General features: G+C 39.7%; 1 protein-coding gene across 5 annotated transcripts in view; it reads left to right on the top strand.

Annotated features, from left to right (window-relative positions):
- SUGCT (succinyl-CoA:glutarate-CoA transferase) overlaps positions 1–24,911 on the top strand; it is a 735,535-nt gene that overhangs the window by 180,787 nt on the left and 529,837 nt on the right. For all 5 annotated transcript variants that reach the window (XM_054497215.2, XM_054497218.2, XM_063667374.1 and 2 more), the window contains one exon: positions 447–542. In XM_054497215.2, coding sequence (XP_054353190.1) covers positions 447–542 — 96 coding nt within the window. The remainder of the gene's footprint in view (positions 1–446; positions 543–24,911) is intronic.

Genomic DNA, 24,911 nt, shown 5'->3' with positions numbered 1-24,911 from the left:
AATGTGGTTCCTGGCTTTGATTCATCTACTCAGTGATGACACAGGCTCTCTTTGTATTATCTTGGTGCAAAATAAAAGGAGATACATGCAGAGGAGAAAAAAATGTACGAGTTGCTGATGTATATTGCCATGGGTTTGAGGATAAAGGCCGGACCACGGTTCCGTCTGCTTGGTCAACCTCTGCTTTCAGATAATCTTTTTAGGGGTTGAACGTTTATGTATTTATATTTCTCAATTGACTATTACTTAGTCTCATGCAATAATGTAATACCGTTCTTCATTTGTGTGATAAAAGTACAAATGCCTGTATATTTTCTAACTTGATGGACAGGTTTTTTTCTTCTACAATGAGATGAAGTGAAATTACTTTCATAATATAACATTCTCCTTATGAGTATAGATAAACTAGCTGTTCTATTTTATTTATTTACTTTTTTTCCTGGTAGGTGGCGTGTTTGTCTCACATAGCTGCAAATTATCTTATTGGTCAAAAGGAAGCAAAACGCTGGGGTACAGCTCATGGCAGTATTGTTCCTTACCAGGTAAGACTACAGCAGTCTAGGGTTGGGCTGTTGTAATTTGCAGTTTTATATGATGTGTTTTTGGAAAATGATGTCTTTTTATACACAAATCCTTCAGCTGTTTTTTTTTTTTTTTTGTAATGTATCTGTGTCTGGCTATGACAAGGTTCTGTTGTTCACTTTAAGTTCTGTTTTGCATATTTCTTCATCAGTATGAGATTAGTAACAGGACCCTTAAGCAGATCAAAGGAACTCGCTGAAAGTAAGTGACTTTTGGGCTCATATGATGGTTTTCTTTTTTTTTTTTTTTCCCACCTAAGAGAGGCACTGACTGTAGCCATTTTATAAAGCATGATTTGTTAACCATGTCAGTTATAAAACAAATGTTACCTACCCCATCTGACAATAATATTCTCACAGGATTGAAGTAAAATGAAAATTTGCGTGTGATGGTTCTTCATTTTTGGAACAAAGCAGATGGCTCAGGAGCTGCTGTTCTTTATTAAGTGTCTAAACTTGTCCTTAGAAATTCTTGACTTTGGCTAGTGTAAATGAATATGTGAAGTAACTGTGATCTTTCAAAAATAAAATTTAAAACAAAACCTAGCTCTTCTTCCAATCTCTAACCTTTGCTTTGTCCAGTTACACCATGTGTTGTTGTATTTATTAATGTATCTGCATATCTTCTGTACTCTATTGCAAGCTCTTAAGAGTAGAGGTGACTTTTTCATCATTGTATGTCTTCTCATAATCAATGGAAGCACATGTTAGGTACTATATACATATCTGTGGAATGAATGAGTGAATTTTACTGTAGTCATTTCAATGTTAGTGCTCTTGAGAGAAAACAAAAAAGTCAGCATTTTTCATTTTCCAGGAAATTCATCAACCCTGCTAATCATCCTTTTAGCTTTAAGACATTATTTCCTTGGGAAAAACTAGTTTCTTTTCCATTTTTTAAAATCAGAATTTGAGGAAAGCACTGACCCAATATGAACCTAGGATTCTTCCCTCTCTGTTTATATTCATGGCCCTTTACCTGAGGCATTACTGTGATTTCACTGTGGAACTGCTTTTCAACACATTGAGTTGACCTTTAGGTGTAATTACAGTTGTGGAGGTGTTTTCTCCAGTTCTTCCCCTTTGTCTCCACCATTGGTTTTATGACCACCATTAATGACATTTTGCTTCCCCACTTCCTAGCCCTTTGTGACTGACCCTATACTTCTAACCAGACCTGCTTCATTTCACAGAAGTCATTACATTTTTGAATTGGTTAGAGATCATCAGATTTAGTCTTTTTGTTTTTCAGATAAGAAATCTGATACCTAGATTGGGCAGATGAACTCCAACTGTGGTGCCCTGCCTCCTTGTTGAGTATTCTTTCAGATTCTGCTACCTTTGATAAGAAAAGGTGATTTCAGTTCCCTTCATCAACTCTACCCCTATCAAGGGTCTCCATCAAACTTGCTCCTAGGTCAAGGGTCTGATCAACTAAATTTATACTTATCATTGATAATGGAGGTCTTTCTCAAGGGTATTTTAACAGAGAACAGTGTTGGAATCTGTGGGAAATCATCTCAAATAATGGAAGTCTGGCTTTCAGTCTTTATTTTTTTATTTAGAGACAGAGTCTTGCTCTGTTGCCTATGTGGGTGTGCAGTGGCACGATCTCAGCTCCCTGTAATCTCCACCTCCCAGGTTCAAGCGATTCTTCTGCCTCAGCCTCCTGAGTAGCTGGGACTACCTGCATGTGCCACCACGCCTGGCTAATTTTTGTATTTTTAGTAGACACAGGGTTTCACCATGTTGGCCAGACTGGCCTCGACCTCCTGACCTCAAGTGATCCGCCTGCCTCGTCCTCCCAAAGTGCTAGCATTACAGGCATGAGCCACCATGCCTGGCCTGGCCTTCAGCCTTTTATGTATGTGAAGAAAGCATTCCTGAGTTGGAAGGTTCTCTAGTGTAATTCCAAATCCCATCACATAGGTGGGTGTTCACTACGTTCAAGCATAAAGTTTATAGTTTATTTTTTGCTCATTTAAAAAATGGAATGTCATTTTAAGAAGCTTTATATAAACCTCAGCTATTCCTTCTGGGCATGTGCACCTAGAGTTCTGGCACCCTGGGTATGCCCTCAATTATTTCACTATGCGGTGAAAAGAAATTCAGAATCTTGGCTTTTATTTTGGAAAGTAAAAGACATGGGATTTTTTTTTTTCTCTTTCTCTCTGTGTGTGTATCTGTGTCTGTGTTTGTCTGTTCTTCAATGATAGAAATGTACTTTTCCTGTTGAATTGTGCCATTCACATAAAATGGATAGTATACTTATTTGATTTTAGTTGATTACAGCTTTATTATCTATAAGAAATAAGAAATCTACCAGGTTATTTCCTCAAGAGCCCAGAATTAATTTGTTTCCTCTTCCCAAGAACTAGTTCAGCACTGTGATTAAGGAATAAATGCAAATTTAGCTGAAATGAAACTAGCATACCAAGATGGGTCCTAGATATGCTTAGAGACCCTGGTCTGTTTTCAATTTTAAAAATAGATTGGGGGAATATTTTTGTGGGTGAATGCCAGTGGAATTATAATTCAGTTTTCTGTAATAATTACAGAAAACTTTGCATCTAAGTTGAGTTGTCTGAGTTTTGGACTGTCTATAATGGAAGACTCTGATGGTCACAGGAGTTACTTAAGGTGCCTAGCTCACTCTCCTCCATTCTTGTTGAACCCTGTCTGAAAGATGGTATACCTCAAATGCACGGCATGTAAATTTCAGAAAAGTAGTGATCCTTGTTTTGTGTGTTATTTTATAAGCATGCAGTTCTTAACTTCTCAGATTGATTATCCACTCATGCCCTTTTCTTCCCTATTCTTTGGCTGCCAGCTTTTTAAGATTAAGTAAGTTAGACAAACGTAGACAGAGCTGAGATAATTTTGCTACTTGTTGAACATGTTGGTGGATGCTTTTCTGAGCATTCAGATATTTATGTATTTATTTATTATTTATGAGACTGGTTCTCACTTTGTCGTCCAGGCTGGAGTGCAGTGGTGTGATCATAGCTTACTGCAGCCTCAACCTGCTGGGCTCAAGTGTTCCTAGTAGCTGGGATACCGAGTAGCAGAGACTACAGATGCGAGCCACAGTGTCTGGCAGGTTTCAGATTTTTAAAAAAAAGTTTTAGATTTCACTGCTTCTTTTGTTCCCATTTCTAGTGGACCCTGCCACAGAGAAGCACTTAGCCTAAGGAATTAATAGTTACATGATATTTGTTAATTTTTTTTTTTTTTTTTTTTTTGTTTGAGATAGAGTCTCACTCTGTCACCCAGGCTGGAGTGCAGTGGCGCGATCTTGGCTTACTGCAACCTCCACCTCCCAGATTCAAGCTATTCTCCTGCCTCAGCCTCCTGAGTAGCTGGGATTACAGGCATAAGCCAAAACGCCTGGCTAAATTTGTATTTTTAGTAGAGATGGGGTTTCTCCATGTTGGCCAGGATGGTCTCAAATGCCTGACCTCAGGTGATCTGGCTGCCTCAGCCTCCCAAAGTGCTGGGATTACAGGCGTGAGCCTGTAATATTTTTAATGCATAGATATGTTTCCCAGTCCTTAAACAATTATACTTAAAGACAGTAGGCTTTTAGAGACGGGAGAGGAGGGTGCAGAGAAAGCAGATAGCTGGTCTTCAAAAAGAATATATTTTATTATGTAACATAGTTGTCAGTGGGGCCACTGCCCTTTACATACATGGAAAACGTGATAATTCTTTTAATTTCATAGCCTGCATCTGTCTAAAACTCTCGCCCAAATTTCTTCAACCTTCTAGGAACCTTCATTTCCATGTCCTCCTTTGCTTGTGACCCACACTGACCTCTACTGTCTCCAATATCATAGAAGATTCATTCACAAATACACTCACAAGGACAGGTGATGCTGAATATAGTGGAAAAAAATGGAATTTTTATTTACTTATTTTAAAATTAGATTTTAGAGCATACAAGTGCAGGTTTGTTACATGCAAATATTATGTAGTGGTGAAGCCTGGGCTTTTAGTGCAGTCATCACCCAAATAGTGTATGTCATATCCAATAGGTACTTTCTCCTCTCTCATTCCCCTTCCACCTCCCATGTTTTTGAGTCTCCAGTGTCTATTATTCCACTCTCTATGTCCGTGGGTACATGTTATTTAGCTCCCACTTATAAGTGAGAACATGCAGCATTTGACTTGCTGTTTCTTTTTCTTTTCTTTTTTCTTTCTTTCTTCTTTTTTTTTTTTTTGAAGTGGAGTCTCACTCTGTCACCCAGGCTGGAGTGTAGTGGTGCGATCTCGGCTCACTGCAACCTCCGCCTCCCTGGTTCAAGTGATTCTCCCCCCTCGGCCTCCTGAGTAGCTGGGATTACAGGCAAACACCACCACGCCTGGCTAATTTTTTGTACTTTTAGTAGAGACAGGGTTTCGCCATGCTGGCCAGGCTGGTCTCAGACTCCTGACCTCAAGTAATCTGCCCACCTCGGCCTCCCAAAGTGCTGGGATTATGGGCATGAGCCACCGTGCCCAGCCATTTTTGTTATGCTTTGTTTTGTTTCGACAGAGTCTTGCTCTGTTGCTGAGGCTGGAGTGTAGTGGTGTTGTCTCAGCTCACTGCAACCTCTGCCTACCGAGTTCGAGTGATTGTCCTGACTCAGCCTCCCGAGTAGCTGGGACTATAGGCCTGTGCCACCATGCCTGGATAATTTTTGTATTTTTAGTAGAGACGGGGTTTCACCATGTTGGCCAGGCTGATCTCGAATGCCTGACCTCAGGTGATCCACCCACCTTGGCCTCCCAAAGTGCTGGGATTCCAGGCGAGAGCCACCGCGCCCAGCCTGACTTAATGTTTCTGAGTTATTTCACATAAGATCATGGCCTCCAATTCCATCCATGTTGCTGCAAACGATATGATTTTACTCTTGTTTTATGTCTGAGTAGTATTCCATGGTATAGATATACCACATTTTCTTTGTCCAGTCCATTGTTGACAGGCACTTAGGTTTATTCCATGATTTTGTTATTGTGAATAGTGCTGTGATAAACATATGAATGTAAGTATCTTTTTGAGATCTTGATTTTTTTTCCTTTGGGCAGGTATCCAGTAGTGGGATTGCTGGATTGAATGGTAGTTCTATTTTTTAGTTCTTTGAGAAATCTCTATACTGTTCTCCATAGAAGTTGTACTAATTTACATTCACACCAACAGGGTATAAGCATTCTCTTTTCTCCATGTCCTCACCATCTGTTCTTACATTTTAAGAGCAGTGTTTTTTTATAGATGAAATGTACCCAGTCTTACAACAGGAGGCCTCACCTTTCTAACCATATCCTTTGATTGTTACCAGGGAGTTTCACTGTCCTGAATAGCATAAGAATCTCCCCATCTTCTGTCTCTCTCTCTCTCTCTCCCTTCTCCTTTCTGGCTTCAGAGGTCCCTTGTCTCTCTTCTCTTTTTCAAGAGAAATGAATTTTTCTAGTCTTCTATGAGTTTTTATGCTCTCTAGTGCAGGCACAGTCTTTGTGCCCACAGATCTTTGGGTAGCTACCACTATACTAAGTGCTTAATGATTTAGTTTTGATATACAGTGAATCCCTTCCCAAGGGGCAAGCTGATGTGAGGATCTAATAGAAGCCCACTAGACTGTGTTTCTGATGAGACCATCTGTCCCCCCAGCTCATTCCTTTGGCAGCAGGAATTGAGGGAGCTCACAGTTTATTGTGCTCCTGGTAAAACCACAACTCCTTCAGCTATAGTGTTGCCCTCGTGACAGGGTAAATTGCCCAAGAGGCCAGTCTTGAGAATAAGACTATAACCTTTCCTTAAAAAGATTACCAGAGCCAGTCATGGCGGCTCACGCCTGTAATCCCAGTACTACTGATGCGGGAGGATTGTTTGAACTCAGGAGTTTGAGACCAGCCTGGGCAACATAGCGAGACCCTGTCTCTCAAATAAAAAAGAAGAAGAAACCAGGCGTGATGGCACAAGCCTATGGTCCCAGCTACTCTGGAGGCTGAGGTGGGAGGATTGCTTGAGCCTCCCACCTGACTTGGAAGGTTGAGGCTACAGTGAGCTGTGAATGCACCACAGTACTCTAGTCTGAGTGACAAAATGAGACCCTGTCTCAAATAAAATAAAATAAAATACTACCAGAATGAGTCCCATCACTCCTTATACCCATTTGCCTCAATTACAACCAGAACTCCAAGCCTTTTGGCCATCTGTTATCACCTAGACAATTTTCCCATTCTCTGTTAATCTCCCTTCTTTTGACCCAGTCATTTCTCCTGTCATCAGTCTTGGTGGCTGTAAAATCCACATAGAGGACCCTTGCAACAGTCCAGTCTCTCCTTTCTTTAACCTCTTCTCTGTTGTAATGATCCTTTTCTGTTCTCACTTGGCTCCCACTCCGATTCGCTTGGTGTTTCTCAAGGTTTAAAGTGCATGTGAATCATTTGGATGTCTTGTTAAGATGCAGATTCTGTTTCAAGGTGATGTTCATGCTGTTAGTCGGAGCACTCAGTTTCCAGATCTAGAATGTATTATTATCATTATTTTTTTAGAGACAGAGTCTCTCTCTGTTGTCCAGGCTGGGGTAGTGGTGTGATCATAGCACATTGCAGCCTCAAACTCAAGCAAACCTCCCACCTCAGCCTCCCGAGTAATAGCTGCGACCACAGGCACACACCACCATGCCCAGCTATTTAAAAAATTTTTTTTAGAGACAGGGTCTCATCATCTTGCCCAGGCTGGTCTTGAACTCCTGAACTCAAGTGATCCTCCCACCTTGACCTCCCAAAGTGCTGAGATTACAGCTGTGAGCCATTGCTCGCGGCCTTAGACTATTATTATCAATGACTACACCTTTGCCTTTATACTCAACTGGCAAAATCCCAGTGCGGATAGACTTAATAGTTCATCTATTCCTGGCCTGCAGTCAAGTGGTGGATATGGCCAGAAGAAAATATGCTACTTTGCTGATGATCTCCCTCCCAATCCATGGCCATCTCTCTCAAGTGGCTCCTCAGGCTTACCCAGAAATCCTGCCATCTTCACCTAGGTAATTTATTTTCTCCCCCTCTGAGATGACTACCTCACTCCTTCTCTTCTCTAAGATCTTTCCATCTCTCCTCATCCTTAAAGACTTTGTCTCTTATTCCACTTAAAATTAATGCAATCAGAAGAGAACTACCTTATCTTTTCTCTACTGTACCTCCCAAACTCTTGCATTTGAACCTATATATAGATCACTGCATTCCTTCCTGTCACAAGAGAGAAAGTGTCCCTTTCCATATTTTGCCTAAGGGCATTGCATCTGCATTTTATGTCCTCTGTCACCTGTATTATACTTCATAGGATAAGCAGATGATCATATATATATATATAATTTTTTTTTTTAAGACAGAGTCTTGCTCTGTTGCCCAGGCTGGAGTGCAGTGGGGCAACCTCGGCTCACTTCAACCTCCACCTCCCAAGTTCAAGCAATTCTTGTGCCTCAGCCTCCCAAGTAGCTGGGATTACAGATGTACACCACCACGCCCGGCTAATTTTTGTATTTTTAATAGAGATGGGGTTTCACCATGTTGGCCAGACTGGTCTCGAACTCCCGACCTCAGGTGATCCACCTGCCTCGGCCTCCCAAAGTGCTGGCATTACAGGCATGAGCCACCAAAAAAAAAGCCCACCAACCTTTCTTTGATTCCCAAGCAATGTCTTTTTCAAATACTATCCTATTTCTGTATGTGCTACTATACAGGACTCTTCCAAAAAATTTTGGGTGATTGCTGGATGGAAGCCCTCTACTGTCTATTCTATGATGTGGTCTGTGCTTTGCAGACCAATGGGAGACCCCAGGAGTTCAGGTGGTATGCAATAGCTAGGGGTAGTTGACTTTCTGAGTAGTTCATTAATGATAATTCTTTTTTTATGCTCTTTCATGAGACTTTCAATGGAATTTTCCTTTAAATGGCCTGATAATTCACATGGTAATTTCTTCTAAACTTTTCTTCTGAAGTAGCTTCTAACTCAGGAGGTTGAAGAAAACAATTATTTACATGATTAAATAAAATAACATATTCCTTGTTCCAGTTTGGGCTTATTCAACCAAGGAGTAGAGCAGGAAGCTGTGCTATGTTATTTCTGGTGGGGACATTATACTGTATATTTAATTTGGCAGAAGCAGAGACTCAGACAGGCAGTAAATTCCAAGTTTGAAGATATGCAGTACTTTGCTATCATTCCTTAGAAAAATGTCAAAGTGCTGTTAAATCATGGCAGATTAGGTAACATTGGGAATCTTTTTCTTTTTTTTTTCTTAAACCCATGTTAAGGATTTTTTTTAAAAAGTCAAAATGTAAATGATATACATCTGTCTCTTCTTGTGTGACTTTTTATTTATTTATTTTACCATAGTTACACTAAGGCACTAAAATGTGAAGGTGTAAACAGGCATATAATTCTATCACATGTTTAAAATAATTGTTGTATTAGTAATAATAGTAATAATAATCATGCTGGTTACCACTGGACATGTACTATGTAGCTGGGAGATATATGTATATGTACATGTATATATGTATTTATAAAATTTTTGCTTATTCTTCTTTTAGTTTCATGAAAGGGAAGCCTAGAGACATTAGCAGTTATGTTCTAGAATAAATAGGAACCATGGATTTAAGGTTTTAAAACTTGTTTCTGTTTGTGACCAGCCTGGCCAACCTGGTGAAACTCCGTCTCTACTAAAAAATACAAACATTAGCTGGGCGTGGTGGTGCGTGCCCGTAATCCCAGCTACTCGGGAGGCTGAGGCAGGAGAATCACTTGAAACCAGGAGGTGGTGGTTGCAGTGAGCCAGGATTGCACCATTGCACTCCAGCCTGGGCGACAAGAGCAAAACTCCATCTCAAAACAAAACAAAACAAACAACAACAAAAAAACAAAAGCAAACATTTCTTTTCTGACTGTATCCAAACTAAGCTGGATACATTGTGGATGTGTGTCTTTTTTTTTTTTTTTTTTTTTTGGCAGAATCTAGAATTCTTCTAATCTGTTTCCATTATCTCTTTAACAAATGTCAAATTTATTATGATTCTAGTGGGTACCAAACCTAATAACTGGCCTTGCTACAGAAGTATCTTTGAATTATGAGCTGTAGGGCAAGTGTAGGTTTCCCCCTACCATGGTTTCAGTACATTGCTTTCAAATGACTCTTGACAAACCAATTAAAAAATAATTTCTTGAGTCCCCTGTGGGGGAGGCAGTGTTTTAGTCCTGAAAGCCTCCAAATGAGGAAGAACTGGGCCCTTGATTTCAAGGGACTCAAAGGCAATATAGCAGGCAAAGTTGGGAGAACCTGAGCTTTGGGGTCAGACAGGCCTGGAGAATTAAAAGAGATCATTGTACTAAGTGTTTTGTGCAGCATCTGACTCTAGTAAGCCCTCAATAAAAGGTGGCTCCTGTTATTATTGGTGTGTTGAACTAATAATTATAGCTTTTGTGAATAGTAGTTTCTATGAAAATATGAAATAGTCTCTCTGAAAACTACCCATAGAAGCTTAGGGGCAGAGTAAATAAATAAACAGAGCTGAATTTCTTTCTTAAACTTTATGGGATTTTTAGCTTAATGTCTTTTCATTTTTTAGAGAAGAAAAGAGGGCAACACGCTGTGGTAATTTTGTTTTAAAAAAAACTCTTCGTAGAACTTTTTCGGAAATTGTAGCCTTCAGCTCATTGTCCAAATATAGCATTATTAAAATTAATAGAGTTTGAGGAGAATCATGTGTGGCAACATCACTCAGTTGTTAAAGGGAGTAAGGCTTCTAGTTTATTGAATGGTTTAATTAATTGAGATTGGGTATAGATTCATACTTAACAAAAGGAACCATGACAAAAATGATTTTCAGGAGTAATCTCTGAGAAGCCCACAAGATGGGAATCTACCTTTATAAAAAATATATACTCACCTTTGTAAGAGCAAAAAATTGTGGAGATTTTTCTTTTGGTTTTAAAAAGTGAAGGAAATAGAATATTTTAAAGGCTTGTTTTTATAACCTTAAAATTGCAAAGAATGTCGATAATGCTTACCCATTAAAAAATATTTGGAGATTTATTGGGAACGAAAGAGTAGGTGATAGCAAATACATTAGATTACATTTCAGGCTTCTACCAACTTTTGATAAATTAGCACTGACAAGTAAGAATATTCAAAAGTTGGTTTTCTGGTAAATTAAGGCATGGATTGTACGAACCCCCAGCCCCTTTAGTTCTAAAGTTTTTGGCCACGTGGCTTTTGAATATTTGCCTTAATACTTGTGTATGCCTTGATCCTTACGGATTTGGGATTCTTGTTAAAGCAAAACAAAATCTTTTGTTTGAAGATCCTGGTTACTTTGGAACCAGTTGGCCAGGAGGTTGCCACAGTCTGAAGAATATAGGTCACTGGGCAGTCCAGGAGCAGGTAAAATTAAGGCAGATGTGCCAGCTAGTGGCATAATAGCTGCCACCCTCTGGACTACTTCTTAGAAAAGATTTGGCTGTCTTTGATTTAAAACAAAATTTCTAAAGTTAACGTAAATAAGGTAACATGATGTCCAAGGGTGACTATTACACAAAGACTAAATGCACTTACAACTGTTCAAAGACTATTATGATTTTTTAAACTCAGAATTCCCTCTAATTGACATATAGTGTTTTAAATGTGTTTCGCTAAGAGGTAAAATAGAAGGTGGTGCAAGGAAAGTAAAAGTAATAAATCTCTAATTCCTTTAGAATTTTTTCAACTTTTCTTGTACTCTTAATATATGTGCATAACTAATGTGTTTTTATATTTTGTATGCCTAACATATTTTGCTAAAATTAACTAAAAGAATTAAAGGCCATTTTGAATATTCAGTTATTAGTCCTATTAATATTATCTTAATCATTGTAATAATTATCAGATGTAACATTTATGAATACTATGTTATTAAATATCTTACATATATTAAATCAATATTTACAACAGCCCTTAAAATAGTTATTGTTATTATCTCCACTTTCAAGTGTGGAAACTGAGGCATAGAGAGTTTAGATAACTTGTGCAGGGTCACAAGTCCATGGTATAACTGGGATTCTAACTGAGGCAGGGGGACTTGAGCCCATTGTACTGTACAGGCAGATGATACAATGCTGCATGTTTAGTTTCATTTTCTATCTTTATCCTACTTTTGAGAAATAATTATGTGACCTTTTCCTCTACATAATTTCCCCTTTAGGACTGCCAAGAGCAATTGAAGAGGTATAAACAATTCTGTTGTTTACTCATCATAGGGATCCTTATTTATGACTTAAAAGCAAATTTCCTTCAGGTTGTACATCTTTTGAATAAATCCTTTGGTCGCATATGCTAAAATTGTATTAGGATCATAAGTAAGTGATGGTGTAGTGAAGCAACTCTACCTATTAATAGTTCCATCTATTTAATGAGAACAGTACTGTCCTTGAGCAGTATAGGAGTTGGGGATGGTTTTAGCTGTTGTGAGACTCATTGTTTCTGGTTTTCAAACTGTATTTCTGGAGGTTGGTAGGGTGGAGACAGAGCTGGGATGGGAAGGAATATTTGAGACATGAGGAGGAGTATTCCAGGGCCTAGGGAGGGGGATAGCCTGGGAAGAAACCAAGTAGACAGTTTTCTAAGTATTCCCACCCCATTTCAACCAGAACAATTTCACCTTCTGGTAGTTCTTTGAAACAGGGGTTCCACTGCTTAAAACTCATTACTCGTCCTAGATCGATCATCTTGTACTGAAGGACTTTATTGAACAAGAAAGTGGGTTTTGTACATGTGTATGTGTGTGTGTATGTGTGTGTATGTGTATGTGTTTTGGAGAAAAGAGACTGATTTCCTTCAGTGCTGGAAATCATTGTTGTCGTTCCTAGAACTGTGGACCTAAAACCAAAGAATGGGTTCAAATCTACCCAAGTTGGAGGCCTATGTGGGAGGAGTTTGGATGAGGCCTGGCATAGCTCCTCTTTGAAGGGACACACACATTACCTCACAGCTAAGAGTCTAGCCTGGTGGCTCTGTGTGGAGGTCAGGGCTCTTTAGCTCAAATAAATCACACAGGACTAGTTTATGGAAACCGTTGGATTTGCATGTAGTTACATGTCCTATTTTGTTCCTAGGGGTGTCCAGTGCAAATCTTGTTGAAATTCTGAGTAGCTATGCTTAGCACCAATACAAGTACTCTGATAGATCTCAGTTCAGGTGCAGACTGCCTGGGGGGAAAATAACTGAGTTCTGATGTGGTACCAATTACTATTGTAGTTTAATATTAGGCAAATAATATAACAATGGTAGAAAGCCTGTAAGATGTTAAGTACCGAAGTGAATCTGTACTGGAGACTTGAACAAATCATGTTCATGTATAAGTATGGCTGTGAAGTAGACTGTTTCCTTCTTAAGTTTGCTTCTGGCATTTAGGAAAAGGAGTACTGCTTCAGGGACCCTGCCCAGACAGGAAATGGTATGTGTGCGTGCTGAGTGGTGCTAGTGAAATAGGAACATTATACAAAATTATATTAATAATTCATTTGGCCTATTTTTCACCTGGAAAGTATTTACTCTCAAGTGCCCCTTCCTCTTTCTCTCCTGATGGTGAAAGCAGGTGCAAAGTGCTGTAGGTCCTAGTGACTCTGAGTAGTCTATGGAGTGGCAGCATTGGCATCACCTGGAAGTTAGAAGTAATAGATTCATTCTAATGAACCAGAATCTGCATTTTAACAAGAAGTGTGCACAGGTGATTTGTTTTCCTTAGACTCTTGTTGTCATTCTAACATGAGTCCACTAGATGTCACTCTTGTAACCTGGTAATGGGACAGGATTTTTCAATGGGGATTTGCAAGAATCCCTGAATATGATCATATTATTATTAGATGATTTCCTCCCCATCCTTAGAGCTACTGATATACACATTGATTATTTAAGGTAAAACTATCATTCTTTATGGTTCAAAGTCCTGGAGAGAGATTCCTGGGAATGATTTACATTTTTTTGGATTGTCACTCCTGCCTACTGTCTTCCCTGTTGCATGGGTTAGTCTGTCATTATATAACCTCAGCAGAGAATACGCTGCAGATGCTGTGACAGGCTCACTGAGAGAACAGCATTCTGGGCTTCTGAGCATGGCAACACAGAATAAACATACAGATTTGATCTCTGTAGAAATTATTGAGAACAGAAAGGAAGCAAGGCTGTATCCTGAAATTAGCATCAGCCTCTAAGATGTGATTGTTGGAGGAAGTGCTGACCTTTCTGAGTGTGTGAGGTGTCTCAAGGGTAGTTTTATAAAGACGATTGAGTCTGCTTAGAAAATAATGTCCCAAATGTAATCTTGTAGGGAGTTAGTTTCAGCCATGAAGATGCATATAGGGACATTTACAGGTAAAGTAATATCCTGAGGGAGAAGATATACATTTAGAGATGTATGAGGTTCCTAGGAAAGGTCCTGTTGACAACTGGTTAGGTCTGCATATTAGGAAAGAAGGGTGAAGAGGGTAAGGACTATGCTTTAGAAGATTCGTTTTTTTTTTTTTTTGCCGGATGCCTAGCTTGAGAAAAGTTAGTTCTTGAAAGAAATTACCTACTTGCAAAACGCTCCTCCCTCTAAGTCCGACATAGTTTTTCCTCTGTTTCAGTTAACAAGGGTAGCAAACAAGTCATAAAGTAGCAGGTGTTTGTGTGCGCTTGAGTGTGTTTTGTGAGTGTGTGTATTTCCTCTTCTGGATGGGGGGGCATTTACTTATATCACTAAATGCATGGCAGATACTTGGTTTGGGTAATTTCAGCCAAGAAAATGGTTTTATTGATGTAAAAACAATACAGTTTTAGCTTACATATAATTTTCTTTTGTTCAAATAATTAAGGTCACCATAGTAATTAATTCTAAGCTTTAGGGTCTTTTCTAACATCATTTATTCTGATGTGACTCCTTATGACCAGAAACAGAATTAATTTTGAAGCATTTTAGTGAAAATCAATTTTATTTTTCTAAAACATTATCTAAAATTTAGATAATTTTTTGACTTCCCCATGCCACATTGAAAGTAGAAGAATTGTCTTGGGCCACACATGAAATACAGCAACACCAAAGATAGCTGATGAGCTAAACAAGAAAATCACAAAAAAAATCTCATAATATTGTAAGAAAATTCATGAATTTATATTGGGCATTCAAAGCGTCCTGGGCCGCATGCGGCTTGGGGGCTGTGGGTTGGACAAGCTTGATCTAAATCATGGAAAACAAGCCTAAAATGCCCATTCCTATTCTTAGGCACAGTCTAAACATCTACTTCTTCAGTGATAGTATTTTACACACCCATCCTCTTTACTGCTGAATTTTTTTTCCCTTTTTCTTTTCACTTGTTGCTGCTGAGACAACTTGCTAGAGATAGCAGCACATTTAGGTGTAGTGTTTAAAAGCATGCATGAGCTTTGGAGTCAGACAGACCTTGGCACATTGCTTCATTTCACTGATCCTTAATTTCTTCATGTATAAAATAGGTATAATACTACCTGGTGACAAGTCACAAGACAGTGCATTTAAAATATGTGGCATAGAGTCTGGCACTAACGTATGTTCAGTAGCTGGTAGCTGTGACTGCCAGTACTACACAAGCTCAGAGATCGCAGGCCTGCTGCTGTTATCTTTATCTCCCAGCTGATAACCCAGTTCATCAACTGCCAGGAGTCCTTGTTCCTATAGGTTTTGTCCACCAGAGTGGAGCTCCAGGTCATGGAGAAGTCTTCCTTTTCCTCTGCCTGGCCAGTGTGTTCATGACAATGGCATGGGTCAGTGGGGAGCAGATTGGTAGTCTAGTAGAGGGGCAGGGAAACATGTGGATCCTAGAACAGTAACTGGGAGAGAAGTTCCACACTGAGATTCTCAATGAAAATTTCCCTCAGTGTTATAAATGGTAATCAAGCTCAATAGAATTGTTAGCACCGTTGGTATTGTTAGTATAGCCATCTTACAGGCTGGGCCATTTAAACTGTAAATGGCATAGTCACTGATTTAAGCTTTATTTCTAAAGGGAAACAAACTCTGAGAAGCCAACTGCCAAATTCTTATTGAATGTTTGCCACATAAATTCCAGATTGTCTGTTCTTTATTATCTTTATTGCTTTGGAATGACCATTTTTGGTTCAGAGAGGACCTCTAGGCTTTGAATAGCTATGACTGACACCTTGGGGTCACCAGAACATTACTTGGTTAGCAGCAGCCTTGGAAAACAACTTCAAGGAAGTCTGAAGAGATCTCTCATCCTGAAAACATCCTAGTAAGAATCTTTGCACTTCCATCATAAACAGCCCCATGGTTTCGCTTGATAATATGCCATTGATGAAGAATGATGGAGATTCTGATGTGACATCACCTGTATTAGTAGTGTGCTGTCTCAAGTAGAAGAAGAATACAATATTAAAGAATTAAGAGCATTACGTATCTTAAAAATAAACTCATCTTTCTTGTTAGACTTTTGGAATCTGCATTGGATTTTTTTTGTTTTGTTTTTTTTTACATAGTTAAATTTAAGATATATTTTTAGTCATTGTTTAAAATACATCTCAAAAAACTTTAGAAGGGGTGTGGATTGTTCTTTTTTCCCTACCATGTCATTCCTGTTTCCATTGTAGGAATCAAATCAGTAAGTTCAGTCCTAGTTCAAAGAAGCTGGGAGGCAGGGAACAAAACTTATAATAGTGTTACTGTGTAGACTGCAAAAGAATCTGAGGTTTGTTCAGCAAACATAATGGTGCATTGAGGTGTTGCATTAATGTGGGGGCCAGAAAATGAGCTCTGTGTGTAGTGAATCTGTTAAGTGGCAGTTTAGGGTTTAACCTAAAAACTGGGAGAAAGTTGATAAGTGCAGAGGAAGCATGAGACCCAATTTGACACAGACCTTGCTAGGGTTATGGTGGCAGGCAGTGGAGGGAGTAGTGACACGAGAAGAGGATTTAGTGGTGTATTGGATGAAGATGGTGTGTTGGGCATGGCAAAATCATCCATCCATCTAGACAGCAAATTAACAGTTTTGTAGAAAAGTATAGCCCCCAAGTATTTATATGTATATTAGATATATAAATGCTAAAAGCATAAAAAAATGGATAGAATGATTGGTGGCAAGTAAGTATCCTGATTCCATTTTCCTTTCATAGTCTTGGTAGAAGGAGTAAATTAGTAGAAACTAATGGAAACTACTACTGCTGGGTTAGGAAATCTTTAGGAGCATCAGGGATGGATGAAATGGTGGGATTATAACATTTTATATACAGAATGATGAAAACAGATTGAGTATAATAAAAACAGTAAACAAAATGTATAAAATAATGCTGGAGAAATATATTCTCTGTGGATGAGGAAACACATGGTCAGTATGTAATAATAATAATATATTTAGTGACTGGGCGTGGTGGCTCACACCTATAATCCCAGCACTTTGGGAGGCTGAGGCAGGTGGATCACTTGAGGTCAGGAGTTTGAGAACAGCCTGGCCAACATGGCGAAACCACATCTCTACTAAAAATATGAAAATTAGCCCAGTGTGGGGGCATGGACCCGTAACCCCAGTTACTTGGGAGGGTGAGGCAGGAGAATTGCTTGATCCTGGGAGGTGGAGGTTGCAGTGAGCCAAGATCACACCACTGCACTCCAGCCTGGGTGACAGGGTGAGACTCTGTCTCAAAAAAAAAAAAAAATATATATATATATATATAAATAAATAAATATTTATAAAATACACACACACATATATATATAATTTAGTGACAGCATCGACCAGTGCCTCTTTTTTTTTTTTAAATTTAAGTTCTAGGGTACATGTGCACCATGTGCAGGTTTGTTACATATGTATACATGTGCCATGGTGGTGTGCTGCACCCATTAACTCGTCATTTACATTAGGTATATCTCCTAATGCTATCCCTCCCCCCTCCCCGCACCCCATGACAGGCCCCAGTGTGTGATATTCCCCTTCCTGTGTCCAAGTGTTCTCATTGTTCAATTCCCACCTATGAGTGAGAACATGCAGTGTTTGGTTTTTTGTCCTTGCGATAGTTTGCTGAGAATGATGGTTTCCAGCTTCATCCATGTCCCTACAAAGGACATGAACTCATCCTTTTTTATGGATGCATAGTATTCCATGGTGTATATGTGCCACATTTTCTTAATCCAGTCTATCACTGATGGAAATTTGGGTTGGTTCCAAGTCTTTGCTATTGTGAATAGTGCCTCAATGAACATCGTGTGCATGTGTCTTTATAGCAGCATGATTTATATTCCTTTGGGTATATACCCAGTAGTGGGATGGCTGGGTCCAATGGTATTTCTAGTTCTAGACCCTTGAGGAATTGCCACATTGTCTTCCACAATGGTTGAACTAGTTTACAGTCCCACCAACAGTGTGAAAGTGTTCCTATCTCTCCACATCCTCTCCCAGCACCTGTTGTTTCCTGACTTTTTAATGATCGCCATTCTAACTGGTGGGAGATGGTATCTCATTGTGGTTTTGATTTGCATTTCTTTGATGGCCAGTGATGCTGAGCATTTTTTCATGTGTCTATTGGCTGAATAAATGTCTTCTTTTCAGAAGTGTCTGTTCATATCCTTTGCCCACTTTTTGATGAGGTTGTTTGTTTTTTTCTTGTAAATTTGTTTAAGTTCTTTGTAGATGCTGGATATTAGCCCTTTGTCAGATGGGTAGATTGCAAAAGTTTTCTCCCATTCTGTAGGTTGCTTGTTCACTCTGATGGTAGTTTCTTTTGCTGTGCAGAAGCTCTTGAGTTTAATTAGATCCCATTTGTCAATTTTGGCTTTTGTTGCCATTGCTTTTGGTGTTTTAGATATGTAGTCCTTGCCCATGCCTATGTCCTGAATGGTATTGCCTAGGTTTTCTTCTAGGGTTTTTATGGTTTTAGGTCTGAGATTTAAGTCCTTAATACATCTTGAATTAATTTTTGTATAAAGCATAAGGAAGGGATCCAGTTTCAGCTTTCTACATATGGCTAGCCAGTTTTCCCAGCACCATTTATTAAATAGGGAATCCTTTCCCCATTTCTTGTTTCTGTCAGGTTTGTCAAAGATCAGATGGTTGTAGATGTGTGGTATTATTTCTGAGGGCTCTGTTCTGTTCCATTGGTCTATATCTCTGTTTTGGTATCAGTACATGCTGTTTTGGTTACTGTAGCCTTGTAGTATAGTTTGAAGTCAGGTAGCGTGACGCCTCCAGCTTTGTTCTTTTGGCTTAGGTTTATCTTGGCAATGTGGGCTCTTTTTTGGTTCCATATGAACTTTAAAGTAGTTTTTTCCAATTCTGTGAAGAAAGTCATTGGTAGCTTGATGGGGATGGCATTGAATCTATAAATTACCTTGAGCAGTATGGCCATTTTCATGATATTGATTCTTCCTATCCATGAGCATGGAATGTTCTTCCATTTGTTTGTGTCCTCTTTTATTTCGTTGAGCAGTGGTTTGTAGTTCTCCTTGAAGAGGTCCTTCACATCCCTTGTAAGTTGGATTCCTAGGTATTTTATTCTCTTTGAAGCAATTGTGAATGGGAGTTCACTCATGATTTGGCTGTCTGTTTGTCTGTTATTGGTATATAAGAATGCTTGTGAATTTTGCACATTGATTTTGTATCCTTAGACTTTGCTGAAGTAGCTTATCGGCTTAAGGAGATTTTGGGCTGAGACGATGGGGTTTTCTAAATATACAATCATGTCATCTGCAAACAGGGACAATTTAACTTCCTCTTTTCCTAATTGAATATGCTTTATTTCTTTCTCTTGCCTGATTGCCCTGGCCAGAACTTCCAACACTATGTTGAATAGGAGTGGTGAGAGAGGGCATCTCAGTCTTGTGCCAGTTTTCAAAGGCAATGCTTCCAGTTTATGCCCATTCAGTATGATATTGGCTGTGGGTTTGTCAAAAATAACTCTTATTATTTTGAGATACATCCCACCAATACCTAATTTATTGAGAGTTTTTAACATGAAGGGCTGTTGAATTTTGTTGAAGGCCTTTTCTGCATCTATTGAGATAATCATGTGGTTTTTGTTTTTGGTTCCGTTTTTATGCTGGAGTACATTTATTGGTTTGCATGTGTTGAACCAGCCTTGCATTCCAGGGATGAAGCCCACTTGATCATGGTGGATAAGCCTTTTGGTGTACTGCTGGATTCAGTTTGCCAGTATTTTATTGAGGATTTTTGCGTCGATGTTCATCAGGGATATTGGTCTAAAATTCTCTTATTTTGTTGTATCTCTGCCAGGCTTTGATATCAGGATGATGCTGGCCTCATAAAATGAGTTAGGGAGGACTCCCTCTTTTTCTATTGACGGAATAGTTTCAGAAGGAATGGTACCAGCTCCTCCTTTTACCTCTGGTAGAATTCGGCTGTGAATCCATCTAGTCCTGGACATTTTTGGTTGGTAGGCTATTTTTGTTTTTTTTTTTTTTGAGATGGAGTCTCGCTCTGTTGCCCAGGCTGGAGTGCAGTGGCATGATCTTGTCTCACTGCAAGCTCCGCCTCCCAGGTTCATGCCATCCTCCTGCCTCAGCCTCCCGAGTAGCTGGGACTACAGGCTCCTGCCACCATGCCTGGCAAATTTTTTTATATTTTTAGTAGAGACGGGGTTTCACCGTGTTAGCCAGGATGGTCTCGATCTCCTGACCTCGTGATCCGCCTGCCTCGGCCTCCCAAAGTGCTGGGATTACAGGTGTGAGGCACCGCGCCTGGCCGGTAGGCTATTAATTATTGCCTCAATTTCAGAGCCTGTTGTTGGTCTATTCAGGGATTCAGCTCTTCCTGGTTTAGTCTTGGGAGGGTGTATGTGTCCAGGAATTTATCCATTTCTTCTAGATTTTCTACTTTATTTGTGTAGAGGTGTTTATAGTATTCTCTGATGGTAGTTTGTATTTCTGTGGGCTCGGTGGTGATATCCCCTTTATCATTTTTTATTGCATCTATTTAATTCTTCTCTCTTTTCTTCTTTATCTTGCTAGCAGTCTGTCAATTTTGTTGATCTTTTCAAAAAACCAGCTCCTGGATTCATTGATTTTTTGAAGGGTTTTTTGTGTCTCTATCTCCTTCAGTTCTGCTCTGATCTTAGTTATTTATTGCCTTCTGCTAGCTTTTGAATGTGTTTGCTCTTGCTTCTCTAGTTCTTTTCATTGTGATGTTAGGGTGTCAATTTTAGATCTTTCCTGCTTTCTCTTGTGGGCATTTAGTGCTATAAATTTCCCTCTACACACTGCTTTAAATGTGTCCCAGAGGTTCTGGTATGTTGTGTCTTTGTTCTCATTGGTTTCAAAGAACATCTTTATTTCTGCCTTCATTTAGTTATGTACCCAATAGTCATTCAGGAGCAGGTTGTTCAGTTTCCATGTAGTTGAGCGGTTTTGAGTGAGTTTCTTCATCCTGAGTTCTAGTTTGATTGTACTGTGGTCTGAGAGACAGTTTGTTTTAATTTCTGTTCTTTTACATTTGCTGAGGAGTGCTTTACTTCTGACTATGTGGTCAGTTTTGGAATAAGTGCTGTGTGGTGCTGAGAAGAATGTATATTCTGTTGATTTGGGTTGGAGAATTCTGTAGATGTCTATTATATCTGCTTGGTGCAGAGCTGAGTTCAATTCCTGGATATCCTTGTTAACTTTCTGTCTCGTTGATCTGTCTAATGTTGACAGTGGGGTGTTAAAGTCTCCCATTATTATTGTGTGGGAGTCTAAGTCTCTTTGTAGGTCTCTAAGTACTTGTTTTATGAATCTGGGTACTCCTGTATTGGATGCATATATATTTAGGATAGTTAGCTCTTCTTGTTGAATTGATCCCTTTACAATTATGTAATGGCTTTCTTTGTCTCTTTTGATCTTTGTTGGTTTAAAGTCTGTTTTATCAGAGACTAGGATTGCAACCCCTGCCTTTTTTTGTTTTCCGTTTGCTTGGTAAATCTTCCTCCATCCCTTTATTTTGAGCCTATATGTGTCTCTGCACGTGAGATGGGTCTCCTGAATACAGCACACTGATGGGTCTTGACTCTTGATCCAATTTGCCAGTCTGTGTCTTTTAATTGGAGCATTTAGCCCATTTACATTTAAGGTTACTATTGTTATGTGTGAATTTGATCCTGTCATTATGATGTTAGCTGGTTATTTTGCTCATTAGTTGATGCAGTTTCTTCCTAGCCTTGATGGTCTTTACAATTTGGCATGTTTTTGCAGTGGCTGGTACAGGTTGTTCCTTTCCATGTTTAGTGCTTCCTTCAGGAGCTCTTGTAGGGCAGGCCTGTGGTGACAAAATCTCTCAGCATTTTCTTGTCTGTAAAGCATTTTATTTCTCCTTCACTTATGAAGCTTAGTTTGGCTGGATATGAAATTCTGGGTTGAAAATTCTTTTCTTTAAGAATGTTGAATATTGGCCACCACTCTCTTCTGGCTTGTAGAGTTTCTGCCGAGAGATCCTCTGTTAGTCTGATGGGCTTCCCTTTGTGGGTAACCCGACCTTTCTCTCTGGCTGCCCTTAACATTTTTTCCTTCATTTCAACTTTGGTGAATCTGACAATTATGTGTCTTGGAGTTGCTCTCTCGAGGAGTATCTTTGTGGCATTCTCTGTATTTCCTGAATCTGAATGTTGGTCTGCCTTGCTAGGTTGGGGAAGTTCTCCTGGATAATATCCTGCAGAGTGTTTTCCAACTTGGTTCCATTCTCCCCGTCACTTTCAGGTACACCAATCAGACGTAGATTTGGTCTTTTCACATAGTCCCATATTTCTTGGAGGCTTTGTTCATTTCTTTTTATTCTTTTTTCTCTAAACTTATCTTCTCGCTTCATTTCATTCATTTGATCTTCAATCACTGATAGCCTTTCTTCCAGTTGATTGAATCGGCTGCTGAAGCTTATGCATTCATCACGTAGTTCTCGTGCCATGGTTTTCAGCTCCATCAGGTCATTTAAGGTCTTCTCTACACTGGTTATTCTAGATAGCCATTCGTCTAATCTTTTTTCAAGGTTTTTAGCTTCTTTGCAATGGGTTTGAACTTTCTGCTTTAGCTCGGAGAATTTTGATCGTCTGAAGCCTTCTTCTGTCAACTCATCAAAGTCATTCTCCGTTCAGCTTTGTTCCATTGCTGGCAAGGAGCTGTGTTCCTTTGTAGGGGGAGGGGTGCTCTGATTTTTAGAATTTTCAGTTTTTCTGCTCTGTTTTTTCCCCATCTTTGTGGTTTTATCTACCTTTGGTCTTTGATGATGGTGAGATACATATGGGTTTTTGGTGTGGATGTCCTTTCTGTTTGTTAGTTTTCCTTCTAACAGTCAGGATCCTCAGCTGTAGGTCTGTTGGAGTTTGCTAGAGGTCCACTCCAGACCCTGTTTGCCTGGGTATCAGCCGTGGAGGCTGCAGAACAGCGAATATTGCTGAACAGCAAATGTTGCTGCCTGATTGTTCCTTTGGAAGCTTTGTCTCAGAGGGGTACCCGGCTGTGTTAGGTGTCAGTCTGCCCCTACTGGGGGGTGCCCCAGTAGGGTTACTGGGGCTACTCAGGGGTCAGGGGCCTACTTGAGGAGGCAGTCTTACTGTTCTCAGTTCTCAGACTCCGTGTTGGGAGAACCATTATTCTCTTCAAAGCTGTCAGACAGGGACATTTAAGTCTGCAGAGGTTTCTGCTGCCTTTTGTTTGGCTGTGCCCTGCCCCCAGAGGTGGAGTCTACAGAGGCAGGCAGGCCTCCTTGAGCTGCAGTGGGTTCCACCCGGTTCAAGCTTCCTGGCCGCTTTGTTTACCTACTCAAGCCTCAGTAATGGTGGGCGCCCCTCCTCTAGCCTCGCTGCCACCTTGTAGTTTGATCTCAGACCGCTGTGCTAGCAATAAGCGAGGCTCCGTGGGTGTGGGACCCTCTGAGCCGGGTGTGGGATATACTCTCCTGGTGTGCCATTTGCTAAGACTGTTGGGGAAGCGCAGTATTAGGGTGGGAGTGACCCGATTCTCCAGGTGCCGTCTGTCACAGCTTTGCTTGGCTAGGAAAGGGAATTCCCTGACCCCTTGTGCTTCCTGGGTCAGGCGATGCGTCACCTTGCCTCGGCTCACACTTGGTGGGCTGCACCCACTATCCTGCACTCACTGTCCAACAAGTCCCAGTGAGATGAACGCGGTACCTCAGTTGGAAATGCAGAAATCACCCATCTTCTGCGTCATTTACACTGGGAGCTATAGACTGGAGCTGTTGCTCTTTGGCCATCTTGGAACCGCCCTTTTTTGCCCAGTGGCTCTTAAACTTTCTTGTTGCCTGTAATTCTTTTGAAATTTTGAACTGATGAAAGCTATGAAAGCCTTTCTTAGAAAAGTACACATATTGATATACATGCATGATTTTGCCTGGGATATCAGGAGCTTCTCAGACTTCCTAGAACTCATTCCTGGACCCTAGGTTAAGATTATCTGCCAGAGACCAACTCAATAGGGTAAGGATAGTGAAATTACATTGAGAACACTGGAAAATTAGACTAAATAGTAGTAAGTAGTATGAGAGAAATCACACTATGCAACTGAAAAAAGATTGCACACAAGTATCTGCCACATAGGGCAAGAAGTGTTAGAATTACATAAGGAATGGAATTATACTGGACTTGGGCCTAGGACTGTGCAGGGATTGGTACAGGAAATAATCTGTGACTATTGTGATAATGCTCACAACTTAATTACACTTAACCTTCTAAAGGGAAATAAAGGCCAAAAATAAAAAAAAAAACCCTATCACATTATTACTGAATTTAAGAGAATGGAACTATGATCAAATCAACGTGTGCGTTAAGTTAAAAAATGAAAGTAATATTTTTAAAAGCCTGTAACTTGTAAGAAATCTGGAAATGCTTTAAATACATTAATAGAAGGGCAGGGAAATATGTCATATCAAAGATTAGGAGCTCATATAAAGACTTTTGCATCCATTTCATAAAGTAAAAGAAGCAAAAGTAGGGGGAAAAAGTAGGCAAAAGATTATTCAAGTGAGAACAGGGAAGACCTCAAAGTGTGACAGGTCAGGTGTAAATAAGGAGCCAGTCTGGCTATAAAGGAATTCAAGACACAGCACAAAAAGGACTGCAATTCAGAAATAAAAGCGTTTTTATACATGAAAGGTAGAAGGTCGACTGGAGAATCAATGAGACTGCTTGATGATCAGGGTGCTCACGGGGAAAAAAGGAGATCTGGAAACTCAATGAATTCTTCACTTTGGTCTTTGTTGAAATGTAGAACTTTCCACTGTCATCATGTCTTTTGAAGCAAAGAGGTGAGATATGTAGTATTAGATCAAATAGTGATAAGGGAACAGGATGT

Source organism: Pongo pygmaeus, chromosome 6, assembly GCF_028885625.2.
Source record: "Pongo pygmaeus isolate AG05252 chromosome 6, NHGRI_mPonPyg2-v2.0_pri, whole genome shotgun sequence".
Classification (NCBI taxonomy): domain Eukaryota; kingdom Metazoa; phylum Chordata; class Mammalia; order Primates; family Hominidae; genus Pongo; species Pongo pygmaeus.
This window is presented reverse-complemented; position numbering and strand designations above follow the sequence as displayed.